The sequence below is a fragment of the Lepisosteus platostomus genome, chromosome 15, assembly GCF_059453375.1.
Source record: "Lepisosteus platostomus isolate fLepPlt1 chromosome 15, fLepPlt1.hap1, whole genome shotgun sequence".
In the NCBI taxonomy this organism is placed as follows: domain Eukaryota; kingdom Metazoa; phylum Chordata; class Actinopteri; order Semionotiformes; family Lepisosteidae; genus Lepisosteus; species Lepisosteus platostomus.
Genome location: NC_142625.1, coordinates 25,484,092 through 25,507,800, shown reverse-complemented (window position 1 = coordinate 25,507,800; position 23,709 = coordinate 25,484,092). Strand labels below are relative to the sequence as shown.

At 53.4% G+C, this 23,709-nt stretch overlaps 2 protein-coding genes across 4 annotated transcripts; one reads left to right on the top strand and one right to left on the bottom strand.

Moving 5' to 3' along the window:
* Positions 1-1,233: 1,233 nt before the first annotated feature.
* Positions 1,234-10,268, bottom strand: LOC148648371 (E3 ubiquitin-protein ligase RNF182). 2 transcript variants are annotated; one of them, XM_088607712.1, is made up of 2 exons: positions 9,897-10,268; positions 1,234-3,950 (listed from the first exon to the last, which is right to left on the bottom strand). In XM_088607712.1, the coding sequence occupies exon 2, from the start codon at positions 2,828-2,830 to the stop codon at positions 2,069-2,071; it is 762 nt and encodes a 253-aa protein (XP_088463838.1). In that variant the 5' UTR covers positions 2,831-3,950; positions 9,897-10,268; the 3' UTR covers positions 1,234-2,068. The 2 variants fall into 2 exon arrangements, with proteins under 2 accessions (XP_088463838.1, XP_088463839.1); XM_088607713.1 differs by lacking the exon at positions 9,897-10,268 and adding an exon at positions 6,966-9,858.
* A 3,680-nt stretch (positions 10,269-13,948) lies between these two features.
* Positions 13,949-23,377, top strand: tbc1d20 (TBC1 domain family, member 20). 2 transcript variants are annotated; one of them, XM_088607559.1, is made up of 8 exons: positions 13,949-14,460; positions 16,782-16,967; positions 17,198-17,281; positions 18,367-18,553; positions 19,590-19,691; positions 19,919-20,060; positions 20,285-20,469; positions 21,042-23,377. In XM_088607559.1, exons 1-8 carry the CDS (start codon positions 14,397-14,399, stop codon positions 21,310-21,312), a joined length of 1,221 nt encoding a protein of 406 aa, XP_088463685.1. In that variant the 5' UTR covers positions 13,949-14,396; the 3' UTR covers positions 21,313-23,377. The 2 variants fall into 2 exon arrangements, with proteins under 2 accessions (XP_088463685.1, XP_088463686.1); XM_088607560.1 differs by having other exon boundaries at positions 13,950-14,460; positions 17,201-17,281.
* The last annotated feature ends 332 nt before the right edge of the window (positions 23,378-23,709 follow it).

Below are 23,709 nucleotides of genomic sequence, written 5' to 3'. Positions count from 1 at the left end.
TGTGCGCCAGCTTGCAACGTGCAACTTTGTCTGAATTGCAACGTCTGCTGATCAGGCTTAAGTTATAATAAGTTCGCCAGATAATACTAAAACTGCAGAAAGCAGGTTGTTCAAAAAAGAAACTATGCCAGCAGCTGTAGATTCAATGCGGATTTTTAGTTTCTCAAATACTTTCGGTCTGCTTAAAAAAAAAACAGACAAATACTTTTTTGTGCGGCTCCCTTCATCGGTCCGAGCAATCCAAGCGCGAGTGAATACGTCTTACCTGAGATGTCTGGTGGCAAGGCGAGACGTTTTTACTTTTTCTGCCTCGATTAATGACATGCTTTCAATCCAAATCCTAGTTAGAGTCTATGACTAGGACTACTCATAGTATGAGTCCCCTCTCCTCTTCCTCGCTTTTTCATTCCGTGTTTGCTACGGTTAATAAATAGCTAATCCCGTGGCCCTGTTACAACGGCCTGAACTTTGCTATTAATATCTTAAACGCTCTTCACTTAATAGAGCTTTAATTAAGGGACAGTGGGCTTATTTGTGTTTTATTTTGCTCGAGAAGCTGTGCGTGTTCATCTGCTCGTCTGTTTACAAGCATGTTCGGTGTGAAACGGTTTGTGCTCTAGGCCTCAAGATATCTTTAATGTATTATATAATACATGGCATAAAACAACAATTATTTTTAGTGTTATTACTCCACCTTTCCGTTTATTTTTTTTCCCTCGTGTCTTCATACTACAACAATGAAGAGGCGTGTCTTTAAACTTGAAGCGCACGTTGCTCCGGAGCAGAACGCTTGAATGACACCAGGGCCGCTGTTTGCGCCGCGTTCCCAGCTCCCCCGCGAGCCCCCCTCCAGCTGACAGCTCTTCCTTCCCATGATCCCACGAGGGGGTGTTTGGATTAAGAGGAGAAATGGGGGCAGCCTTCTGGAAAGCCCACAGCGCAAGCAGCAGCACCAGGAGAAGCGGTGTTTTTTATGATGGGAGCCGGCACCGGTCTCGCTTCAGGGCTTTGACATCCTGGCTCTCTGCGGCCGGACCACCGACAGAGCCGTGCCTGCGAGCGCAGGGTCTCCATCAGTCCCCCCGGCACAACCGCAGTCCTCACGATGACCTCGACCTCAGCTGTTACCCCACTCCCTTCAGCTGTTACCCCACTCACCCCCGAACTGTTCTAAAAGGGCTGTGAGAGCAGTGCAGGACAGTGCACAAAAGAAACCCACTGTGAGCCCAGGCACTGTGTTCGGGGTCTTTATTGGGATGGGCTTGGTGGTGTCAGTCCTTTCGCGTTCAGCGACGACAAAGTGTTTAAACACGGAGTTACAGCTCTGGAGCATGGTACAGACAGGCCAGTAAATGTGGCGACTTTAAACATTTTAAAAAAATATAGGAACACTATATGCTTTATGTGTGCAGACATAGTGTGTGCGCTAGGTTGTTAGAAAGCAAACCACTCTGTATTGCTCACAGAATTGCACCAAGCTCTGCAAGCTGATGTGCTGTTTCCTGTCTGCAGGATGCAGGATGATCAGACACTATCTTCCAGTTGTATAGCTGATTGATCATGATCATGATAACACTTATCCTCATGTCTATACGATGTCTGAACACAGAACACATGGCCCCTGTGGAGCTAGAGGTACTGATGCATTGAGAAGGAAAGAGAAGGTAACTTGACTTTTAATGCGGTCTTGAACCTGTAATGCTGATGGTCAGCCCTCTTTCTGGAGCAGAGACTCTGTGTAACAAAATCGGGCTGGTCTCAATACAGTCTGAAAGCGCTATTACGCCCATCCGGAGGTCAGAGGTCATTCCAAGAGTGTCACAGCCACTCACACGGGGAGACGGCATGACCCGGACAGCCTTGGCACGGCTCGTTTTAGCTCCACGAACGGCCCAACGGGAGGCTGAACGAAGAGGGCGAACAAGCAGAGTCTTGCAACTGCTTCCTGGTGGTGGCACAGGGGGCAGGCACCACGCCGGGCGGGATACGGGGCGACACGGGGTGCCAGGGTCGCGACCTGTGGCCGCCGTGCCCCCGCCCCCCCCCCCTCCCCGGGCGGGGGGGGCGGTCACGTGGCGATGGACTCCATGATCTCGTGGCACAAGCACTGGCAGAAGCCGTAGAAGACGCAGAGCACCAGCGTGGAGGGCACCAGGCTGACCAGGATGACCCCCAGCGTCAGGTGCTGGATCATGAGCAGGTAGATGCCCAGCGGCAGCGAGCTGAAGTAGATGAGGCACAGGACCCCGATGAGGAAGCGCGGGAAGGTGCGCGAGGTCCAGGCCCGGCACTTCTGCACGGGCAGGTGGCAGGGCAGCGAGTCCAGGCTGGGGGGCCGGTACAGCCGCACCAGGTTCAGCACGCTCATGGTCTCCGAGGAGGCCGTGTCCCCCGGCACCTCCATGATGGTGATGACCAGGCAGTCGGAGGAGCTGTGAGAGGGGTCCCCGGGGGTGCCCCCGCCGCCGCCCAGGCTGTTGGGCGTCAGCACCACCTCGCCCGGCGTGCCAGCCGCCCCACTCTTCCGGGCCCGGTCCTGGTAGGTGAGGATGGCCAGGATGTTGCTGTCGTCCTGCAGCAGCCAGATCTCCTCGTCGGGGACGTGGGTCTCGTGGCGGCAGAAGGGGCAGCTGATGATGCTGGGAGAGGAGTCCCCCACGTCCACCATCTTCTTCAGGCATTTGGCGCAGACGCGGTGCAGGCAGCTGAGCACCTTGGGCTTGCGCGCTCGCGCGTCGTAGCGGTTGTAGCAGATCTTGCACTCCAGCTCCTCCAGGGTGTAGACCAGCGGCTGGGAGCTCTCGCCCTCCGGGTCGGGGTTCCGGCTCATCCTGGGCCGCGGGTCTCGCCGGCGGGCCGGAGCCGCCGCGTACAGGGCCGAGAGAGGGAGGGACGGGGGGTATGGGGCTCCTCACTGGCTGTCCCCGGACGCCCCCGCTGGGGGTGGAAGCGTCTCTTCCCGCTGGTTTCCCGGCGCGGCTCTTGCTCACAGCCGCTGGCCGCGGGAGACGGGTTTCCCGCCGGGCATCTCCGATGGCCGGGCGCGCCTCTCGGACACGGCGGGCTCCGGTCAGCCGGCCAGCCCGACCTCTTCGGCCGACGGGGGCGGAGACGTCTCGCTTGAAGAAAGGGAAGGCCTGCTCTCTGTGTTCCCTCCCTAGGCTGCCGGGCTCGGGGCTCCGCAGAGGGAGAAGGACCTGCTCTCCTCCCTGCCGCAGGAGGTGTGCATGTCTACGACGCTGTTCGCTGCTGGTTCCCCCCTTTGCAGCCTCAGGCTGACCCTCTCGGCAGCAGGAAGCAGGAGACCTGTGAGGCTGGGGTCACCCCTGGCCGGAGAGCTGTGCTAGTTGCCCCCGAGTCTGCTGCCCTGCGAACCGGGTGACACTTTCTGCTGCAGGACGTCACCCAGCAGTGCCCAGCTCTCATTCTTGCTCTGCAGCAAGAGTCAACGGAGAACAGAGTCTCGCTCAGATCAGCGGCCCCACATCTAGGAACCTCGCTGGAGAAGTCTGGGTGAAGGGGATCGCCCCTCGTGGGCAGCAGCAGCCTGGCACCTGGGATTCGAACCCGCGACCCCTCCGGTTCAGCGTCCAGATTCCCTGGTCCGAACCTACCTGTGCATCACCTCTTCATTCACTCATCCGTAGGCACTGGTGCATGGAAAACCCGGCTCGCTGCAGGAGCGAAAGAAGGCAGAAGACAAACGGGGCCTCGCTGGGTCCGTCGCTCCCTGGAAGTGCTCGGCGGAGAAACGGGGCCCCGACCAGGCAGCGCTCGTCACAGCTCCAGCTCCTCCCGAAAGCACCCAGAGGTCGTACGGGGGACAGAGCAGGCGGGCCGGAGAGTGGAGGGGGAGGCTGCAGGGTTACTGGCACCAGCCAGGTGCGCACGCGGCGGGTGTCGTCTCCATCAGCTTCACCCCCGGGCGTCCCGGGAAGCAGGCGACTCCCCTGAGAGTAACAGGACACAGAACAGAGGCGTGACTGTGTGGCCCTGCAGTCAGCACCAGCAGGACCAATCAGGACCATGTGTACAGCGTGCAGGACCAATCAGGACCATGTGTACAGCGTGCAGGACCAATCAGGACCATGTGTACAGCGTGCGTGGGCAGGCACGTGTTTTCATCTCCAGCCATGGATCCACTCATGTATTTTGCTTATTATTATTATTATCGCTCGTTAAACTTGTCGATTATACCTCTTTGAAGCTCGTTTAACACGCTTTCATCCCAGTAACTGGTATTTAACGAGCTAGGAATGCGTTGTAATACATCAAATTGACGAAAATGACACTTGATGTTTGATGTCAATGTTTGTCAGTGTAGAAATGTGCCCTGCGCTTGCAGACAGGTAGGATAAGTGAGGCCCCGAAGCACAGCACACAGGGGCCCCAGGCCTGTGTCCAGAAGGTCAGCCTGGCCCCTTTCCATGATTATGAGGCTTGCTGTGCCCCTCTCCCCCCTGCTGCTTCCAGGGGGAGGCTGGGCAGGTTGTCACAGAGCTGTGGGGGGGCGGTTGTCTCGCAACTGTGAGCATGGATAAGACAGCATGAAAATCGGCACGTTATGCACCTCAGAAATAAGGCTTTGCAGTTCTTATTTGCAGTCCTAAACCACCAACCAAACTGCATCCTTTGCTCAGAAACAATTGGGTTCGGTTTCCAAACAAACACGCCAATCTTTTTTCTCTTGTTGCACAAACAGCACGCACTCCAGCACACACAGGTGCGCACGCTGCAGGGGTAAACAATAACGATTCTCGGTCCTGCCCTGCTCCAGCCGGTACGTGTGGAACGGAGCTGAAATGCAAAAAATGTGAGGTTTCTGTCCTGTAAAACATGAAGGATATGTATATTTATTTTTCCTCAAAAGATCACAGACTTTTTTCATTTTCTTTTTCCGACTCTCCTTATCTAGTCTGGTTATGCAACGGTATCTCTGACTGAAGTAGGGCTGTTAAAATATGAACCAGCGCTATAAATAGCAGGGGCTGCAGCTGGAGGGGGGGACAGGATCTTTTATATAACCATCCCCCAGCAGACAGTGTGCTTTCATCTGGAGCTGCGCTGGGGCCTTTGCCTCTCTGGAAGCACAGGGAGACAATTATAGAAATTGAACAATGTCCACAGAAAAACACCATTCGGAACGATTTCGTAACGCGCAGGCAGACAGCCCTCCATGGCCGGTGCTGTGATCGACGGCTGTCTCCTCCGAGCGCGCTCCGGAGTCTCCATCTGCACTCGGGTGCAGGGTTTTCGACTGGGGACACGCGGAGCTGCTGTTTCAGTGTCGGGTCACGAGCTTTCAAAACCCAGCATCTGCCTGGAAAGTGTCTTAACGCACATCCGAGCCCTGGGAGCCCATGTCGTTCATAGCAGTTCACTATGACAAGAGTTAGTGCTTTGTGCATTTTTAGACTATTGGGTGAGAGAGGTTTGGCTTAACCGGCTTGGTTAACGGGCCACAGGACGAGGAGACTCGAACCCCAGCCACAGTGAGTGGACCTAGGGGCAGCTGCAGGGTGTGTTTGATATACAGAGCTGATTTCCGTGTGATTAGTAGCAGCTGTGTGAGAGCGGACTTGTTGCTGTTATCCCTCCTGAACCTCAGTTAATGACTTCCACTGAGCGTGGTGTGTGAAACAGGTGGGCCCGACCCCACCCTGTGTTCTTCCTGAAATCAGTGGTGACAGCGCCACCCGGATCCCGCACAATCGGACCCTGGGCCGGCGCCCCGGCTCTCTCGTCCCCCACAGCTCCCCTGGGCCAGAGAGGAGGTACAGTATGCAGGCAGGGACTGAGGGACCGAATGTAACTGCAAGAAACAGGAAATCGTTTCAAAAGCTAACCCTTAAAACATTGACTGTTTACGGGTGAATACGTATGACATTTTCAAAGCCATTCTGAATCCTTTGCTGAGTCTAGCGGAGTCCAACACACACGCATTCCTATCTCTGTCGATTAATTACGGGATGGACGAAGACCAGTTATCGCTTTCGCAATGCTAGAAGCTGGACCCTCAAGAGGATTAGAGCTCTGTTTCGCGTTTCAACGGTCAAAGTAATACCACACAGAGACACCTGAGATCAAACAAACGTGAAAAAAACATATTTCACCTTTCAGAAACATGATTTATGTCACCTGTAAAACACTGCAACCTGAAATCTGACCTTATTCCGTTTCCTCTGAATTCACTGTGCACATTCCTTCCCCGATACAAACTTCATTCCATTTATAAATCCTGTTGGAAGACCAGAAGATCGAATGAAACACGCATTCCGCATCCTGTATAAGACTGTAAGACTATGCGGTGGGAGCCTGTACTATCTCCATGGGGAATACTCATTCCCAAACTTCTGACAGCTCTGGCTGAAGCACAGGCAAGTCCACGACCTCAGCGACCGTCAGACCACCTTCTCGCAGTCTTCGTGAAAATCAAACGTTTTGCAACTAACCATGTAACATTCTGGCATATAATCCAACGATGGAACACAAAGTTACACCCTGATCGTAACGCGGTTTTTAATAGCAAGCGAATACACTGCATCAAAATTACCTAGTTGAAGATTTTTGTGTTGGAGGGCGGAGGTCATTTAAACATTCCCCCTCCACACAACGTGATCGGCCTCAGTTCTCGGTTGATTTTCTCGAGAATCTTCAACGCAATTTCATTACCCCTGCATCGCTTTGAAAAGATAACAGAGTCTTTGGCTCAAGATGGGTGACGTTATCGTTGAAATTGTAGCCGTGTAAGCTTCACGAAAAAATGTTCCTACAAAACTAAATAACACGAATATCGCTACCCTGGACAGCGCGACGTAGTTCGCAATAGAATTGCGTTGCTCATGGTCTGCAAGCACGGATTTAATGAGGAATATAACTCATTTCATAACATTCATCTTTATTTTACAAACATAAAAATACATAAAAATAACAATAAAGTTAAGAAATAAATAGCTGATACTCACTGCTTCAGATTATATATACTGTCCTGTTTCTCCTTTTCATCGATTGATCATGTTGAGAACGTCTGCCGCACGTGTAAAGAAACACAATAAACCACAACTCCCATGTTTCCCGGGACGCCTGGAGGAAGTGACAATCTCTAGGAGGTGGGGCTAAAGTTCTTGAATACCAGTAAAAGAGAATCTACAGTCTTGTCGGACATCTACGCTTGTTTGTGGATTTACTCGTGGAATGGGGGCACAAACATTAGCTTCGTAGCTAATCCAAGTGTTTATGGCAAACAACAACGGAAAAAATAAACAAATGACTGATATATTTCACAACAGTGGCTTGTAATTGCTTCCACTCAAAAAATAAAACAACAACTCCATTGTTTGCCATCTTTATCGGAGAGTTCAAGCAATTTGAAAGCCAGGTGTTGCCCTCATAGTCATCTCCATTGACAGAGGCGTGAGACTGTGCACATCACGTATATGCTGACTGTAGCCGTACGCATCGCATAAGGCTTGTTCAGCGATGGTGACTGTAAAGATGTAAAGAACTGAGTGTATTCTTTCAGTGGTGCCCAAGACTATGTCTTCTCTGTGTTCCTGTGTTGTTCTCTTCCTCTGCTTCTCTTTTCCAGCGTGTCCCCTCTCCCTGCCTGTGTCCTCTGGTTTCTGAGTGCAGGTCCAAAATGAATCACTCAGCGCAGATGGCTGTTTCCTCTCTGACTGCAGGTCTGACTGCAGGGCCTGGGAAAACCGCTCTGTCCCCTCCTGCGCTCCTTCACCTCTCCATCGTTTCATCTCTCTCATAATCCCGTGTTTCTCTCTCCCTCTCTCCCTCAGTCCCCTGACTCTCTCCTTCTGCCTCCCGTCTCCCTCCCCCTGTCCCCCTGTCCCCTGTCTCTCTCCCTCTGTCCTCTGTCTCTCTCTCCCTCTCCATCTGTCTCTCTCTCCCTCTGTCCTCTGTCTCTCTCTCTCCCTCTGTCCCGTCTCTCTCCTTTCCCTGCTCAATCATCTGAACAATGCAGCTGCTGCAGCAGAGCCCCCTGGGGCTGGCGTAGGGCTTCCAGATGCCGCTAATGTCTGTATCTCAGCTGTTTACAAGCACAGCTGACACTGTCCCCACTGACCCTGAGAGAGGGCACATTGCCAGCCTGTGCTGTGGGTCTCTTACCCTTCTCCCAGTGTGTCCCAGCACACCACAGATCTCTGTACTAAGCGCTTTCATTCTAGGACTTGAAATCTTTCAAGAGTCCTGAAGTTGCTTTTACAAGAGGCGTGCAGATTGATTTGACGTGATAAAAAAGAGATGAGAAAAAAAAAACATTGAACCTCGACTCCCAAAATGCTCTAAAGTGAATCCTGGGATATTCAGTAAAGTGCCGTGCATTTGGCTCACTGCGTTATTTCTGTTTTAATGGACGCAGTTCATCTCCTTTGCTATGGGTTGCAGTTTCAAATCCCTTTCAAACACTCAGAGGGGGACTGGCCTCGAGAGCAGCTAAGTGCACCTCCGGCCGCCAGCGCACTGGCACAGGCCTCTGTGGTGGGGCAGCGGGGCAGCAGGGACTGAGGCAGTACCATCTGTCGCCTGGCCACCTGCTCCCGCGGGCGCCGCGGGCACCGCCGTGGGCCAGGCTCCGTGCCCGCGGGCAGGCCGCAGCGAAGGCAGACTCTCGGGGATGAAACACACGCACGGCACTCGCAGGCCTGCTCGGTTGGGCCCGGGAGTCTGGTACCGGGTCAGGCCAGGGCGGGGAGCCTCAGTCTCGCCCCCTGCCAGAGGCCCGGGGCCCGGCCTCGTGCTGATCAGTGGGGACCGGTTTTAATTTCCTGAAATGCTCCGGGATCTCCAGCAGCCCCATCCTGTAAACTAGAGCACCTGAAGCCCCCTGCCTGCTGTGTGGGTTCGAGCCGCCTGTTTCTCACCCGGCCAGGAGATCTGGGACATTTCCTACATCACTGAGGGGCTCCTGGAAGAGCTGGGACAGAAGGAGGAAAGTTGCCACCAGGCCTGATGCCACTATCTTTTCTGCTCGGAAAATCACAGTGTAAAAATAATGTAAATGATAGTCATAATATAACAATTATAATATGAACAAGAGCGTTATTAAGATGAGCAACATGCACAGAGCGACTCTGAATATTTTCCGGATGTTGTTATTATTATGATTATGATTATGATGATTATTATGGCAGCGCTCTGTTGAATGTGTGCGCAACGAGTGGCCTAGATTCTCCGGAAGCGGATTAGCCGCGTCGGAATCGGTGCGGTGTGGGATAATCCAGACTAGCGAGAGAGTCTGCAATGTGCGGGGCCGGGCACCCCGGACAAACACGCCACGGCTCCCGGTCCTTCTGGCGATCGCTGTTCTCACCGGCGGTATCGTTAGCCACTGTCGCTGCCACTCGGTACGCGAACGACGCGCCGTGTCTCCGCGTCTTAATGTATTTTTGACTCATCCGCCCGCTGTCGCCCTGGCCCCTCTCCTGATCAGAATGTTGCCCACGTCAAAGTGAACGCCGTCTGCGCGGTCAAGTCTCTTCAGAATCGCGTCGCCGGAGAGGGGATGGCGGTATCTGGCCACAGAAACTCTCTCGGATAAGCCCACTCTCTCCATTTGTTGCTCTAGTTCAGTTTGACCAGACGGTGAAGTGTAGTTATGCGTCCGACATGATCACGAAGACGACGAATGCCGGAGTGATTGTGTGTATACATACATATATATATATCATATAGCATATATAGCATCTGTTGAACAGAAAATACCGTACTGATACAGCAATAACATTTAGCTCGATACAGAAATCGTGAAAACATTTTTTTTAATATTATCGAGACGGTGCATAAAAACTGGTTGGCACCCACAATTAAAGACGACTTTAAATGACGAAGTGGTACAACGCATGAATCATACGTGCAATGAAGCCGCTCTCCAAACTCACCCGACCCGTCTTTGGCGGCGAGGAAACGAGTCCCGCTCTCCGAAAGTCCTGGACCGAGACCGCGGCGCTGGACGCGCTGAGCTCCGGCTCCCCCGTTACCGGCAGCCCCCGCCCGCTCCCGCTCCGTCTTCCTCTCGCTCACACTCGGTCTAATGAGTCACTGCCGCCCCTCACAGCCCCTCTGTCCAGCCGGACTGCCGCATCCCCCTCTGTCAATGCAGCAGCAGCATCAGGACCTGCAGAGATTTCTCCTTCGCGGTTGCTGTGGCAACACCGAGTGCCAGCATGCGCTGATAGACCGTATCTGTGGGGTTTACACTGTATACGTTTCTGCTTCTCTCTGCCTCTCTCTCCCCCCCACCCCCCTCCTTTAATTTATCGTCTGCTATCCTGATGATTTAGTGGTTGTTTTGCACCGTATTTGAAGGGAACATGTCACCGGAGGAGACAACAGCACGCCAGCACGTACCCCTGTTGAACGCCGCTGTCAAAAGCGAGTGATCTTCATTTCAAGGGCTTGGTGTTGTTTTACGAAAAGTAATACACGTGAATATTGTTAAACGAATATGAATATGAGCTCACAATATTAAAACGCCATGCTATCCTTTAACTGTTTGATTTTTTTTTTTTAGGTGGAGTTTTTTTACAGGAGGCTATAACAAGCGATTCTTCTTTATTCCACACGATTGGTGGCCCGGTAGGGGGCGCTCTTCTCTCCGGGGGCAGACGTTCCGGTCCATGGGCCCGGTGGCAGTTTCTCGCCCGTGCTGTGGGCCTGCGCCGTGCGTCCCGCACACAGGCGCGCCTCCAGAACCAAGCGCGTTAGCTCAGCGTGTCCGGAGTGGAGCCACCGCGGATATTGTGGTGTGGTACACTCTGGGGTTGGCCTTTCCGGCAGCTTGCTCTGAAGCCACTGTACCTCATCCTGTATGGATTCACGCGGTTTGCCACGGGGGTCTACATAGTCCCTCACGTCCCCAGTGGGTGATGCATTTTAGGGGTGGGGGAACTGACCCTCCTATATAGGAGTAGCGCTCCGGGATTAAAGGCGCTGTACAAATGCAGCAGATCAACCACTACACGGGGTTTACAAGAGCACTGACTGACTGGCAACACTGCGTGATGCGTGTTACTTTAATCCGCTCGAGCAAAGACACAGAACTTCTCCTTAAACCCTAACCTATTTTCGGCAGAAATAGGCCACGATTCGTCATGCTGAGGAACGGTGCGAAAAGAAACCCCCCCCCAGCTGTGCGACCCGGGAACAAGCGCGTGTTCTCTTTGTTCCTCGGGAGGCCGAGAAATTGTACCTGGGCCAATAAAGTGATTTTATCCCGAGGGAGGGGGGCCACCTCTGATTGACACGTCCTGCGTTCGCACCGCTTCACCAGCGACGTTCTACGTGCTTTTCAAAAAGTGAAACATTGAATTTCCAACAGGAAGAGAAGCCCTGTTGCTGCAGACCAACTAACCGAAGCTCCATCCTAAAGAATTAATGAAACCGCGTAACTCCCGTCTTGGCCTCACAGACACAGACAGACCGGGGCGTCTCTCTTCCGGAAGGCACAATGCGCTTGTGCCTTCTAATACTGTTTGCAGTTACAGTGGAAGTGATTACATTTAACTCGCTTTTGAGCTTCTTTTTTGCTTTGCAGAGCGGTGCCTCGGGTTTGTGGGTAGTTCAACAGGGGTACGTTTATTTATACAAATAAATCCGTTCCATTGAATTAGAAACTGATGTCCCCCCATCTTCTTTCACGCGCAGAAATATGCCTGTATCCTCCGCTCAGAGCATTGCTGAAGTGTTTGGAAAAAGGGCTGCCGACGGGGAATTTGGCGAAACGCGGGACGCGCGCTCTGGGGAAATCACCCACCCGTGTCGCGCAGTCGTCTCCATAAGCCCACTGAGTATAACCCGGCGGTGAGGTTAGAGTTCTGCGCTGCAGCGCGCCTCGGGTAGAGAGCAAAGAGAGGCCGGCGGTGTCCTATTTCTGGAAGCCGTCAGGGCTCCAGCACGCAGGTGTAAGTGGGGCACTGTGCCGCGCCGCTCGCCCGCCCCCGCCCGGCCCCGACACCTCGCCCCGAGCGGATACCAGCGCCATCTGTTACCGCCACCCCAGCGCTGCAGCATCCGCCCGCGCTGCGAGGGGCTGGCGGCGTCTCCGCGGGCTGGCAGATTCGTGTCGCGCAGAGAGCAGCGAGGTTAGATAGAGAACAGGGACCGGGCCTTTGGTCCGCGCACAGGAAACAAAAACAAAGCAGCGGACAGAGTGAGACGCTGGCCCTCTGGGCGGTGGGGGTGTGTACATACTGGCTCTGCAGTCAGGGTCCAGGCCCGGTTCACGCGGCGGCTCGGAATGATTTTAATATACAGTAGCAGCCTCGAGCCCCGGGTTTCCAGCCTCAGCCTTTACGCAGAGCAGCGTTCATTTCATCAAGGACAGGAGGTCCCAGGTCCCAGTCCCAGCGTCCAACAACCAGCTGGGTGGACCCGGCCAAGTGGGAGCTTATGCGTCCCTCTGCTTCCCTGCCGTTTCTCTTCATGCTTGGGACCTGTGTCGGATGTCCCCGCTTTCGACAAACTACAGTCGTGTTGGAAACTGACCGTTTCCTTTTCGCTGAGAAGATGCTTTAGTCGCACTGTGTAGCAACGACGCGGTACTGCGCTGTGCTGATAGTTTGCACTCGCTGCAGATCGCTGCGCGCAACCAGTGTTTCACAGAGGTGCCGATGCGCACTCCAGAGGAACAGGCGCAGGTCCACACGCTGGACGGCCGGGAAATGAGTGTTAATTTCGATTTTGGTAAAACGTTCATCCTTTTCTCTTCTGGACATTACATACAATTCTGCGTGCATTTCAGACGTGTAAATATCACGTCTGGATAAGATCTTCGGTTCAATAACATACTAAAAACCAAACAATCTACATGACCCGCCTCTTGTTCGCGAACTTTTATGTTTTTGGTGTTCTGGTTGTACTTTAACTGTCATTTCTTCTGTAAACAATAAAAACGAGTTTGTTAGAAGTCAGAAAATAAGCCAGTATCAAAAGAACCGACTCCCACCAGTCAAGAAAGGTAGGAACTGCGCCTGTAGATAATATCGTATGTCGTACCCATTTAAATAACCATATCATATAAAAAATGAAGTTTTAACAGTACATAGTAATCCCTTTGCTAATTAAAATACAGTAATAACACCATTTGCTCCTGTGCTGCGCAGACGGGCACTCCGCTGTAGTGTGCGCGCTTGGCGCCTCCCTGCTGTCTTGTCCGCTAGCGCCACCTGCCGTTCACACGGCAGAGGTGTTCGGCCATTGTCTCTAGGGGCTCTGCCTCCCCCTGGCGGTCATGTCTTCTTACTACAGGCGCGGTGTCGGAGTAGCGTTTAGTAAGGAGGGATTGAGCTGGAGAAAAGCTACAGAATAAAAGCCGCTCCAGAATACAGCAGGTGCAGAAATACCATTGTGTGGCTGTAGCGTTTTAAATTAAGCTCCTGTATTATACCTGTATGAGACATGACGTGTGTTGCATATGTGTGTTTATATCACAGTGTTTTTGAAAGTAAATAACGGAACGAGTAGCATGCTCATTTAATGACTCACTAAATTCTCATATTCAGTTTTATTGGTATGAAACCGGTAAAATACAGTGTTGGCAAAACACATGGAATTTGACCAGGTCTATAGCGTGTACTATCTGACAAGGTAAGGCGAGTCACTAACTAAAGACCTCACTGAACAACGCAGAAAGCTATTGCTGGGTTAATTGTATCTGCTTTGGGCGACACTGTAACTCAGCAGTCAGGCCAATTTGTTTTTAAAAGATTTTTTTTATTAAATGTATAAAGAATTTACAAATACAAATACAATCCGAGGATCAAATTAGGTACAAGATAACAAACACAAACAGAAAAATAAGCAGTTAACCGCCAGAGGTAAGCAGTCAGGCCAATACTGTTGGAATGTGAAAGCAACACAGCGCCATCGACGTGCGCCGCTGACAAGCGTGGCCCCCTCCCGTCCTCCGAACTACAGGTCCCGGCAGGCACCGCGGCGCGTGACGTCATCCCGATCAGCTGTGAGCCTGGACCGCGGCCCCCCGCTCACGGGCTTCTGGGCAAAAATGACGCGCTGGTCGGCTGGCGCATATCAACACCGAGCTCTCTGAAAGGGAAGACCTGCCGTGCCCGAGCTTGGGTTCGACTTCCCTGCTTCAGACAAGCCTTCTGGGTGGCGTTGGAGCCTTTTGGAGTGCGGCGAGGTGACGTAAGGCCGGACCGAGAGCTGGGGGCCGGCGGCGATGTGGCCTGGTTTGTTTTGCGGTGGGGGGGTGCGAGGAGCTGGCTAGGATGTGCGCCCCTGCCTGAGCCTGTCCCTGGCTTATTCCTGCCCTGTTCTGCGTTGCTGTCGCCGATAACAGTATTTCCTAGCGCCAGCCCAAGAAACACAGCCGTGGGTGAGACGAGAGCGCACACTGGCCGGCCTACAATGAGCCGAAGATGTATCTGAAAAAGTCCGAGAGTCTGGGTGTCTCCTCGCCTTTGAATGGAATCGGCAAAAAAGGTAAGACTGAATTTTTTGTGTGTGTGTGTGTGTCATTGTACGTTTTAAATTCCTGGCTGCGTTGCTGTTCCCCATCGCCTTGCGCGGAGAATGCCCGTCTGCAAGCAAGCAGCTCGGCGCCTCTTCCTTGGCGGAGCGGAGATGCGCAGGCGAGCGCAGCGCAGGCTTGCAGTGGGGGGGTCTGGGGTGTCCCTGCTGCTGTCTGGGGAGCTGCAGGAGCCGGGAGCGAGGGACGAGCGCGTCTGGGCTGCCCGAGAAGTCTCCGGCCCAATCCACTCATTTGTAAAACCGAGTTTTCGGTTTCATCTGTCGAGGACAGCCGGGTAACGGGGGGCGGGGGGGAAACTGATCTTCGTGGGGTCAGCTTCAGGATGATCACGGACTGATTAACCGTGCGCGCCGCGGTGGGAACAGGAGCTCTCTCTGGACAAGCCCCCTGGTTTACAGGCTGACAGTCTTATAGTTTATGTAGGGGGGTTCCCAGCGAGATGCGAGCTGGTAGACCTGGGTGGACCAGACCAGCGCTGTAACCTCTGGATTTAGGGAGTCGCTGGAAAATTCGAGATCCACGTTGGCGATGCCGTGACTTTCGCACAGACGTTGTTTTATCAGTTCGCATTAATCCGAGGCAAAAGTTATGGGACAGAGTGCCCCGCCCCCCCCTTATGTTTCAAAATGATGCACAGAACGTGCAGACGCGCCCCCCCCCCCGTTCAGTTCCCCCCAGTGATGTGTTGGCAGTGACCTGCTGACTTCTCAGTATGACTGAAATGGGATAAAGGTCATGATTCCTGCCGGGAGCTGCAGCACTCCGAACTGGCCAGGCTGACCTGGTGACACGGTACTGGGCAGGGCTCTCGTCAGGACCAGCGAGAGGCGCCGTTCAGCCCCTCCCGCCCCTCGGTGTCAGGGTTTCATCCACCCCTTTCCTGAAAGAAGCAAGGGTATTGGCTTCGACAGCATGGCTTTGGAGCTCGTTCCACACCTCGACCGCCCTTGGTGTAAAGGCATTTCTACAGAAGAGCTTTCGGGCAAGAAAGGTCTGTCTGCTTGCCCGCTCAGAAACCGTAAGAGTGGAACAGCAGGGCTTGGGGCTTGTGTCTGAGTGGGGGATGTGTGAGCCTCCTCTGCCGTAGCCGAGATTGTTTCACTTGCAGGTGCGACTCTGCCGCTGAGCGTCCAGAGTGAGGAGCAGCTCTGCTCAGAGGCCCGAGTCTCGTGTGCAGTCATGTGTTGTGAGACGTGTGTCTTCATTGTAGCCTTGATTTGATCTTTCAGCTCCACATATGGGGTCATATTAGGCTGTTAGCGATAAAAAAAAAAAAAAAAAGAAACAGTTTCTTGGAAAGGCAGTTCAGTTTATCTGTGTTTGTCGGCCAGTGTCATTATTTTTTTAGCATGGCAGCGTTGTTTGCCAGGCGGAATGAGATGCAACACGAGCCTTGAACAGAAAGATCTGCTGTTTTCCGTACAGTAGGGCAGACAGTGGTGGCCGACACTGGTCCCCGAGAATCCCACTCCTGCAGGTTTCGTAAGACCACTTTAAATCATCTGTTTCTACCCGGGTAGAGCAATTCTGTTTTGTTCACTAGAGAAGGTGATTTGTTTAGTCAGGTACCTTAGAGGTTGTTTAAAATGCAGATCCCAACACGCCACAGTTTCGTGGGGGCCACAGTTGTCCAGTTCTGACTACGCTGGACCGATTAACATGCTCGATGTTAATTGATAAAACTTGCATCTGTTCCAGTGTTTTAGAAGATGTTGGCCTTTCAGGCCTGCCTTTTTCCTTCGTACTCTGGAACAGTGGTTCCCCGCCCTGGTCCCGGAGAAGCAGCGTGTCTCCCATCTCATTCTTAATCACAGGCTCGCTGCGGCGTATTTGCAAAGTTGCTTTCAGATCTTTAAAGGTCACACGGGACTTGTTCCTGGTTTCAGTACCGGAGCTGCAGAAGTGCCCTCGTGCAGGTGTACTGCCTGAAATGTAACTGGACCACTGCAGAAGAACATCCCCCACACAATCCGTTGCAGGTGGGCCTGACGTGGTGTCGGTGCCCCCTTGTCAGCAGGCCTGATATGGCGCTGGTGACTCCCACCTCTGTTGCTGATCAGTTGATCTATCAGTAAGTCAGGTGTGACGGCCAGCAGGCTGAGGGGAGGCTGAGTAAAGCTCTTGTGTGCTGAAGGTGTTGGAAACGGAACCCTTGAAGTAGGGTGTTTCCGACACTCAGCACCGAGTGAAGAAACCGGTTACACGAGACCTTGAGCACGCAGCCTCAGCAGCTGAGCTGCTCGCGCCCTGAGCTTGCGGCCGTGTGTTTCAGACTGCGACCCGAAGAGGAAGAGGAAGGTGGCGGAGATAACCCAGGCTCTGAGCGTGACCCCGGTGGACGTGGCCACGCTGCGGCGCATGGCCATCAGCGAAGGAGGCCTGCTCACGGACGAGATCCGCTGCCTAGTCTGGCCCAAGCTGCTGAACGTCCAGACCGATGACCTTCCTGAAAAACCAGGCAATGTGAACCCCTGACCCCTGACCCCTGACCCCAAGCCCAGCCTCCACTTTGACCCTGACCCTGCTGTGACCCAGCCACAGCTCTAGCCTCCACCTTGACTATAACCCTAAACTAAATTCTATCCCTACTTTTAGGTGGAAACATAAGTTTCCTTTTTTGTATCAAATACATGTTACTCGCACGTCCATTCTGTGCTCTGTGTAAAGATTTTTTCCCCCTGTGCTCAGCAGGGGCGGAGCTTCGAGAGAACAACAAAGATTACCAGCAGGTGCTGCTGGACGTGCGCCGCTCTCTCAGGAGGTTCCCGCCAGGTGAGTGTGTCACCTGTGTCTCAGAATGCAAACTCCTGTGTTTGTCCAGGAGCAAGAACTGCGTAATGTCTCCCCTTTAATCCACATAATCGACTGTGTTTATGGTTTGTTTAGCTTTCGTGTGGTTACGATGTCTTTTGCACGCTGTCAGGCATGATGTCCTCTTTCTGCCACGGCTGCTCAGTTTTCTGGAAACTTGCAATTGATGTGCCGTGTCCTCAGTGATTTTTGTAAATGGTTCTGTAACAGCGTGGAATTATGCGATTTGCTTTTTTCTTCTTTATAGACTTTTGGTTACGCATCTGGTTTGAAGAAGAAAAGATAATTGGTCTCTGTGAGACATGCTATTTTTAGAGTTCTGTTTTCCCGCCGTGACTAAAGTCCCTGATATGTGTCACGCTGCTGGAGAACTAATGATAGGATGCTGCTTTTGGAAGTTTTAAAACGCAGGTGTTCGAAGAATGTCACGCCGAGGCTATGCGATTTGTTACATTCAAATTGTGTTCTTCAGCAAACCAGACAAGCGCTGCTTTGTTTGTTATTATCCAAAGCAATTTGCCCCCCCCCTCCCGCCCTGGGCTCCAGCTGACGGGGGGGGGGCTGCAAGGAAGACCAGCCCTGCCTGCGTCTGTGCTTTCTGATGCGGTGCGGGTCTCAAGTTGAGGCCAAGTCTCAAGCAGATCCTTAGCCACAGAGCCCTCATGGGGGGGGAACTGTGCACGATGACGATGAGCTGGCAGTGCTTTTGTTGCCTTCTGTGTTTGAAAACGGTCACAGCGCACTCGCTTAGAAGTATTTGGACATGTGGCCTGAAACCAGTTCGTCCAGTGATTCCAGTCAGGTATCCTGGAGGACCCAAGGCTGTGCCCGGTGTGCTGCGCCTTTTTGTAATAATCCAGTGATTGTTGGTCAGCTTCACCAAGTCTGAAACCCCTGGGGTTGTGAGGTTGGAGTGTGAATCGCTGTGCATGAACACGCGTCTTAACGCCTTTGCCTTGCCTGGCCCTGTGCAGCCGGTTCCCGGCGGGAAAGGGGCTCCCCGGGGCGCTGGGCCCGGGGGTCACCGTGCGCTGTGTCTCGTGCAGGCATGCCCGACGAGCAGCGCGAGGGGCTGCAGGAGGAGCTCATCGACATCATCCTGCAGGTCCTGCGCTGCAACCCCCAGCTGCACTACTACCAGGGCTACCACGACATCGTGGTCACCTTCCTGCTGGTGGTGGGGGAGCGGCTGGCCACCGCGCTGGTGGAGAAACTCTCCACCCATCATCTCAGGTACGGACCCCTGGGGGCCGCCCTGGCCGCAGGCTCTGCTGGTGACCGATGTAAACCTGCAGACGCACGGCCCCCCGGGCCCTGATCTCAGCACGCTGAGCGGACACCTGGGTGCTCTCCCCCGGGCGAAACCACTGCTGGTGCTTAACATGAGTAATACGCGCAAACGCCATTCTAGGAGGTGTGTTTGAGTCATTTTTTTGTTAATTAATTTAGTTGATTTCGGCTGACCTTCCTGTCAGAGTTGTAATGGCAGATTTGTTTAGTCAAATCTGAACTGAGGCAGTGAGGTATCCGACAGGTGCCGACAGAAATTACACGATGGGGGGGGAACTGTGCACGATGACGATGAGCTGGCAGTGCTTTTGTTGCCTTCTGTGTTTGAAAACGGTCACAGCGCACTCGCTTAGAAGTATTTGGACATGTGGCCTGAAACCAGTTTCGTCCAGTGACGCCAGTCAGGTGTCCTGGAGGACCCAAGGCTGGGCCCGGTGTGCTGCGCCCTTTTGTAATAATCCAGTTATCACGTTCAGGATGCACACCTGGCCCTGGAGTAGGTCTTCACGTGTCCATGCCTGTGGTCTCGATCCTCTCGCTGGCTAGCTCTTCTGCTCGTTCTATTGGCCGGCCTGTTTTGGTGAGGCGGGGACTTGGCATGTTGCAGTAAAGGCAGTGTGGGTGGTACCCGGGAGCCCTCAGCTCCGATTGGTTGCAGTAAAGGCAGTGTGGGTGGTACCCGGGAGCCCTCAGCTCCGATTGGTTGCAGTAAAGGCAGTGTGGGTGGTACCCGGGAGCCCTCAGCTCCGATTGGTTGCAGTAAAGGCAGTGTGGGTGGTACCTGGGAGCTCTCAGCTCCGATTGGTTGCAGTAAAGGCAGTGTGGGTGGTACCTGCGAGCCCTCAGCTCCGATTGGTTGCAGTAAAGGCAGTGTGGGTGGTACCTGCGAGCCCTCAGCTCCGATTGGTTGCAGTAAAGGCAGTGTGGGTGGTACCTGTAAGCCCACAGTTTACGTTTCCTCTCTCTTTCTCCTCTGTAGGGATTTTATGGACCCTACAATGGACAATACAAAACACATTTTAAACTATCTGATGCCCATCATCGAGAGAGTCAACCCAGAGGTGCACGATTTCATGCAGAGGTAAAGGCTGCATATTTTGCCTTAATGCAAAACTACCCAAAAGCTATCAGTTATCCTGTGAATTTCTGCAAATGGGTTGATCATCTTTGCAACGTGTAATGTCCGCTTTGCTACCTTTTCACAAGAGTCCTGTTCCATTATCTGCCCTGTTATTGCTTAACCACGTCAATGATGGTCGGTTAAAAACTTTGCGGTTTAAAGTTTTTTTTTTGCCTCCTCTCTCCTAGGGCAGAGGTAGGTACCATCTTTGCCCTCAGCTGGCTCATCACCTGGTTTGGCCATGTCCTGTCAGACTTCAGGCATGTGGTGCGGTTGTACGATTTCTTCCTGGCCTGTCACCCCTTGATGCCTATCTATTTTGCTGCTGTGGTAAGTCCCTAGGTGGCTTTGGCCTTAGAAACCGGGCTCTGTATCTGCTGCTCGTTCGCTTGGCGTGATCTGACCTTTAGTGCGAGTACTGCGTACCTGGCTGTGCTTCCGAAACGCCTCTCCCGGCGTGCTGTTGCCGTGACCTGTCCCGTCCGGCGTGACGGTGGCCCACCCCCTCCTGGGGGGGGGGCGGTATCTGTTGACCCGTTTCCTGTCCCGCTCAGATCGTGCTGCACCGGGAGTCGGAGGTCCTGGAGTGCGAGTGTGACATGGCTTCGGTGCACCACCTGCTGTCCCAGATCCCGCAGGACCTGCCCTACGAGACGCTGATCAGCCGCGCCGGAGACCTCTTCGTGCAGTTCCCCCCCTCGGAGCTCGCCCGCGAGGCCACCCAGCAGCACAGCCAGCAGTGAGGCCGCCTCCTCTTTATTACAGTCCCCGTTTTAAAGTTCAGACGATACTGTTCGAAATCACGATGACCTTGCACAACAATCCTGTTACAATACAAATTGACCAATATACATCACACGTGAAAATTTAGTCTTTTCTTATCAGTTCCCTTAATATTTCACTTCTAACCGAACGATATGCGTTCAAAGTAAGGAAGATACATTTTTTATGATTTGTAAAGAGGGAGGGGCGAATTGTAGAAATACTAATTCCAGTTCTTTCTGCATCTCGACAAATTCAGACCTCAAAGGCTCAATGTACTTAACCCCCTCCTCAAAAACATATTTGACAAATTTGTTCATCCGTAATTAAAGTGAAAAGGCTATGTTTTTTTAAGTTTATGTAACTGTAGTTGATTAATTCAATCCAGCCACGGGTAGTTGGTGAATCTGGGAGAAGCTGTGTTCTTGTTATAGATTCCAAACAGGTGTTTGTCAGTCAAAGCCAGCTGGCCGAGCGAACAGACCCAGGGCCGCCGTCTCCTGCGGCACGCGTCCGTGTCCTCACGCCAGCCCCCTCTCTCGCCCGCAGGACGGCGGCCTCCACCTTCAAGGACTTCGAGCTGGCCTCGGCGCAGCAGCGGCCCGACGCGGTGCTCCGGCGGCGGCGGTGGCGGCAGGGGGAGCGCGCGGGGCCGGGGCCGGAGCCCCGGAGCCGCGCCGTCGTGCCCGCGCCCCGCGCCAGGCGCTTCGCCCGGCTGGCGGTGATGGGGCTGACGGTGGCGCTGGGGGCGGCGGCGCTGGCTGTGGTCAACACCGCGCTGGAGTGGGCCCCCAAAATCGACCTGCAGCTTTTTCCCTGAAGCCCTGCGGAGGAGCTAGGGGGGGGGGTGGTGGGGGGGGAGAAGACTCCGGTTTCGTTTTTACCGAGACTTTTTGAAAGTAAGTCCCGGATCGCTTTGGAAGGGCCAGACTTCCTCCCGTATTTGAATGGACAAAAAGTGAAATGTTTTGGAGCTGTGAAAAACAGGAACATTTTTTTTTAAGGAAACTTAAGTGTTACGTTCACAGAAATTATGCTGCGGTCAGATTCAGTGGGATCCAGTGTTTGGAAGAGCTCTTCTGTGAGCTTGTGGAGGTGCTCGTGCTGGCTGGAGTGTCCTGGGTAGGTATCCTGGTAGCTGACCAGAGCTCTGGTCTCTCTTCCTGGTCTGCGCCAAGAGATCCCACCTCTCCTGGGGAGCCTATGAGTAATGTGTGGCAACGGCGGGGGATCTCCTGGGGCCTCTCTTCCATTCAGCACAAAACTTCTTCCACCCTGGGGCGTAGACGCGATAGTCAGTGCATCACGTCTAACCCTTTTCATTTCTGCAAACTTGAGACCAAAAACAGGAACAAGTCTTTGTATATCTGGCAGGAAAAAAGCTTTATTTTTCAGGACCTTTTTTTTTTTTTTTTTAAAAGAATCTTTTCTAATGTCGAACGCGCACAGGCCCGACCCGCCACGCATCCCCCTGCCCGGTGGCTGTGCTCCTATCCAGCATGCCAGCCTCGTCCCGGACCAGCCCCTCCCCCTGCACAGGCCTGGCGGCGGTTTTGCTTCTGGTGGTTTTGTGTCCCCTGCAGTACTGGTGTCTCCGCGTTGGGTGATCTTGGGGTACGTGAGGGGCTCCGTGATGCTCCCTCACCCCCAGCCACCTCTGCCCATCCGAGCCCCCCCCCGGAGCAGGACAGAGGAATGGCCTCCAGCTTCCATTCCCCCCCCTGTGGCGACACCACTCTTGTTCATGTGCCCAGAAACGGGAAGACGAAATCCCTTTGGCGTCAGATGGTGGAAACCTCAGTTCCCACACAGCAGTGTTCGATAACGCCGTGCGTGTGTGAAGAGAGAGAAAACAGTCCCTGGCCGAAACACTAGGATCTCTAAACGGGATCTCTCGGTGCGGAGGATGCCTGTTTGGGCATGAGAGGGCAGGAGCCACATTTCCATCTCGCTCTCGGGCTCGAAAGGCTCCCAGCTGAGACAGGCTGGGCCGCGCTTTTCTTAGGCTCTTCCCACCATTCCCCTGGCCCTCATCCTCGCGGCAGCTGGTTACGGCTGTCCTCGATGACCGGGGAGGGACAGGATGGGGCTGCAGCCGTTTCAGAGCCTTGTGGAGTTAAGGCCCGGGCCCACTCAATCTGCTCTTCAGAGGGGGGTAGAAGACGGGCCTTTGGGGTTCCTAATGTTTTGGCCTGCGAGTGGTGCAGGAGGTGCTTTTTGGCTGTGCTAGGCTTCCCGAGTTAGTAAAGGGGAATGTTCTTTTGGCGGGGGAAGGGGGCGAGTGTGTGTTGAACGCAGCCAGAGAGAATCTTAATAGTGCTGGGGGGGGGGGACTGTTGTGCATACAGATCTACACGTGTAAAAGTTCAAAGGTTTAAAGAAATGTAGTGCATGCAGGGCTTGCATCCCCTTATATTTAAATACCTCTGCTCCCCATGTTGGTTAAATGGCGTCAAGTGCCCTGCTGCGGTTCACGGCTCTGTTCAGGCTGGGCCGCGGCACGGAGCCCGGCTCTGCGCCACTCTGCTCTGTAACCCCCCCCAGTTGCAGACTCACTGCGTGCTTCCTGCTGCTGAACACAACGTCAGCCCAGCAGCTCTCGGCCACCAGGGATGTGTGTCTTGGGACCGAGGCGGAGCAGCTGATCCCAGCTGTCACATGTCCTTACAGAGCCCCTGCAGCAGGCATGACCCCCCCGGGGCAGTGTATGGAAATGGGAATCATGTTTTTTTTTCCCTGAAGGTGCCGATGTTCACCAGCTGAGTGATGCAGAATTGACTAATTTGATTGTAGCGTAAAGTACTGTGACCACTTCTTTGAGGGCAGCTTTTGCTAGAACCCTGGTCTATTTTCTTGGAATAATAAAAAACAAAAGTATTAACGAAGCTTTCTCAAGTATTCGTCTGTTCTCAGAAAGCTGCTTTTTCCTGGGAAGGACTGGGGCAGTTTTTTTTGTTGTTTTGTTCCGTGGTCAGAAATGCTCAGGAAAAGCGAGGAGGCTGCTACCAGCACCTGGAACAGAGAATGCCAGGCTTCCCCGTGTCCATGGGCCTGGGTTCGCCAGCGTGCTGGCCCTGCTTGAGTGGAGGTAGGGAGTCACCATCTGTTAATGGATGAGTCAGCCTCATATTAGCTATGCAAGTGTGTGTGTGTGTGAGATGCACAGAGAGAGAACCTTTCTGATGCTCCAGTTGCACTTTGTAAAGGGAACAACCCC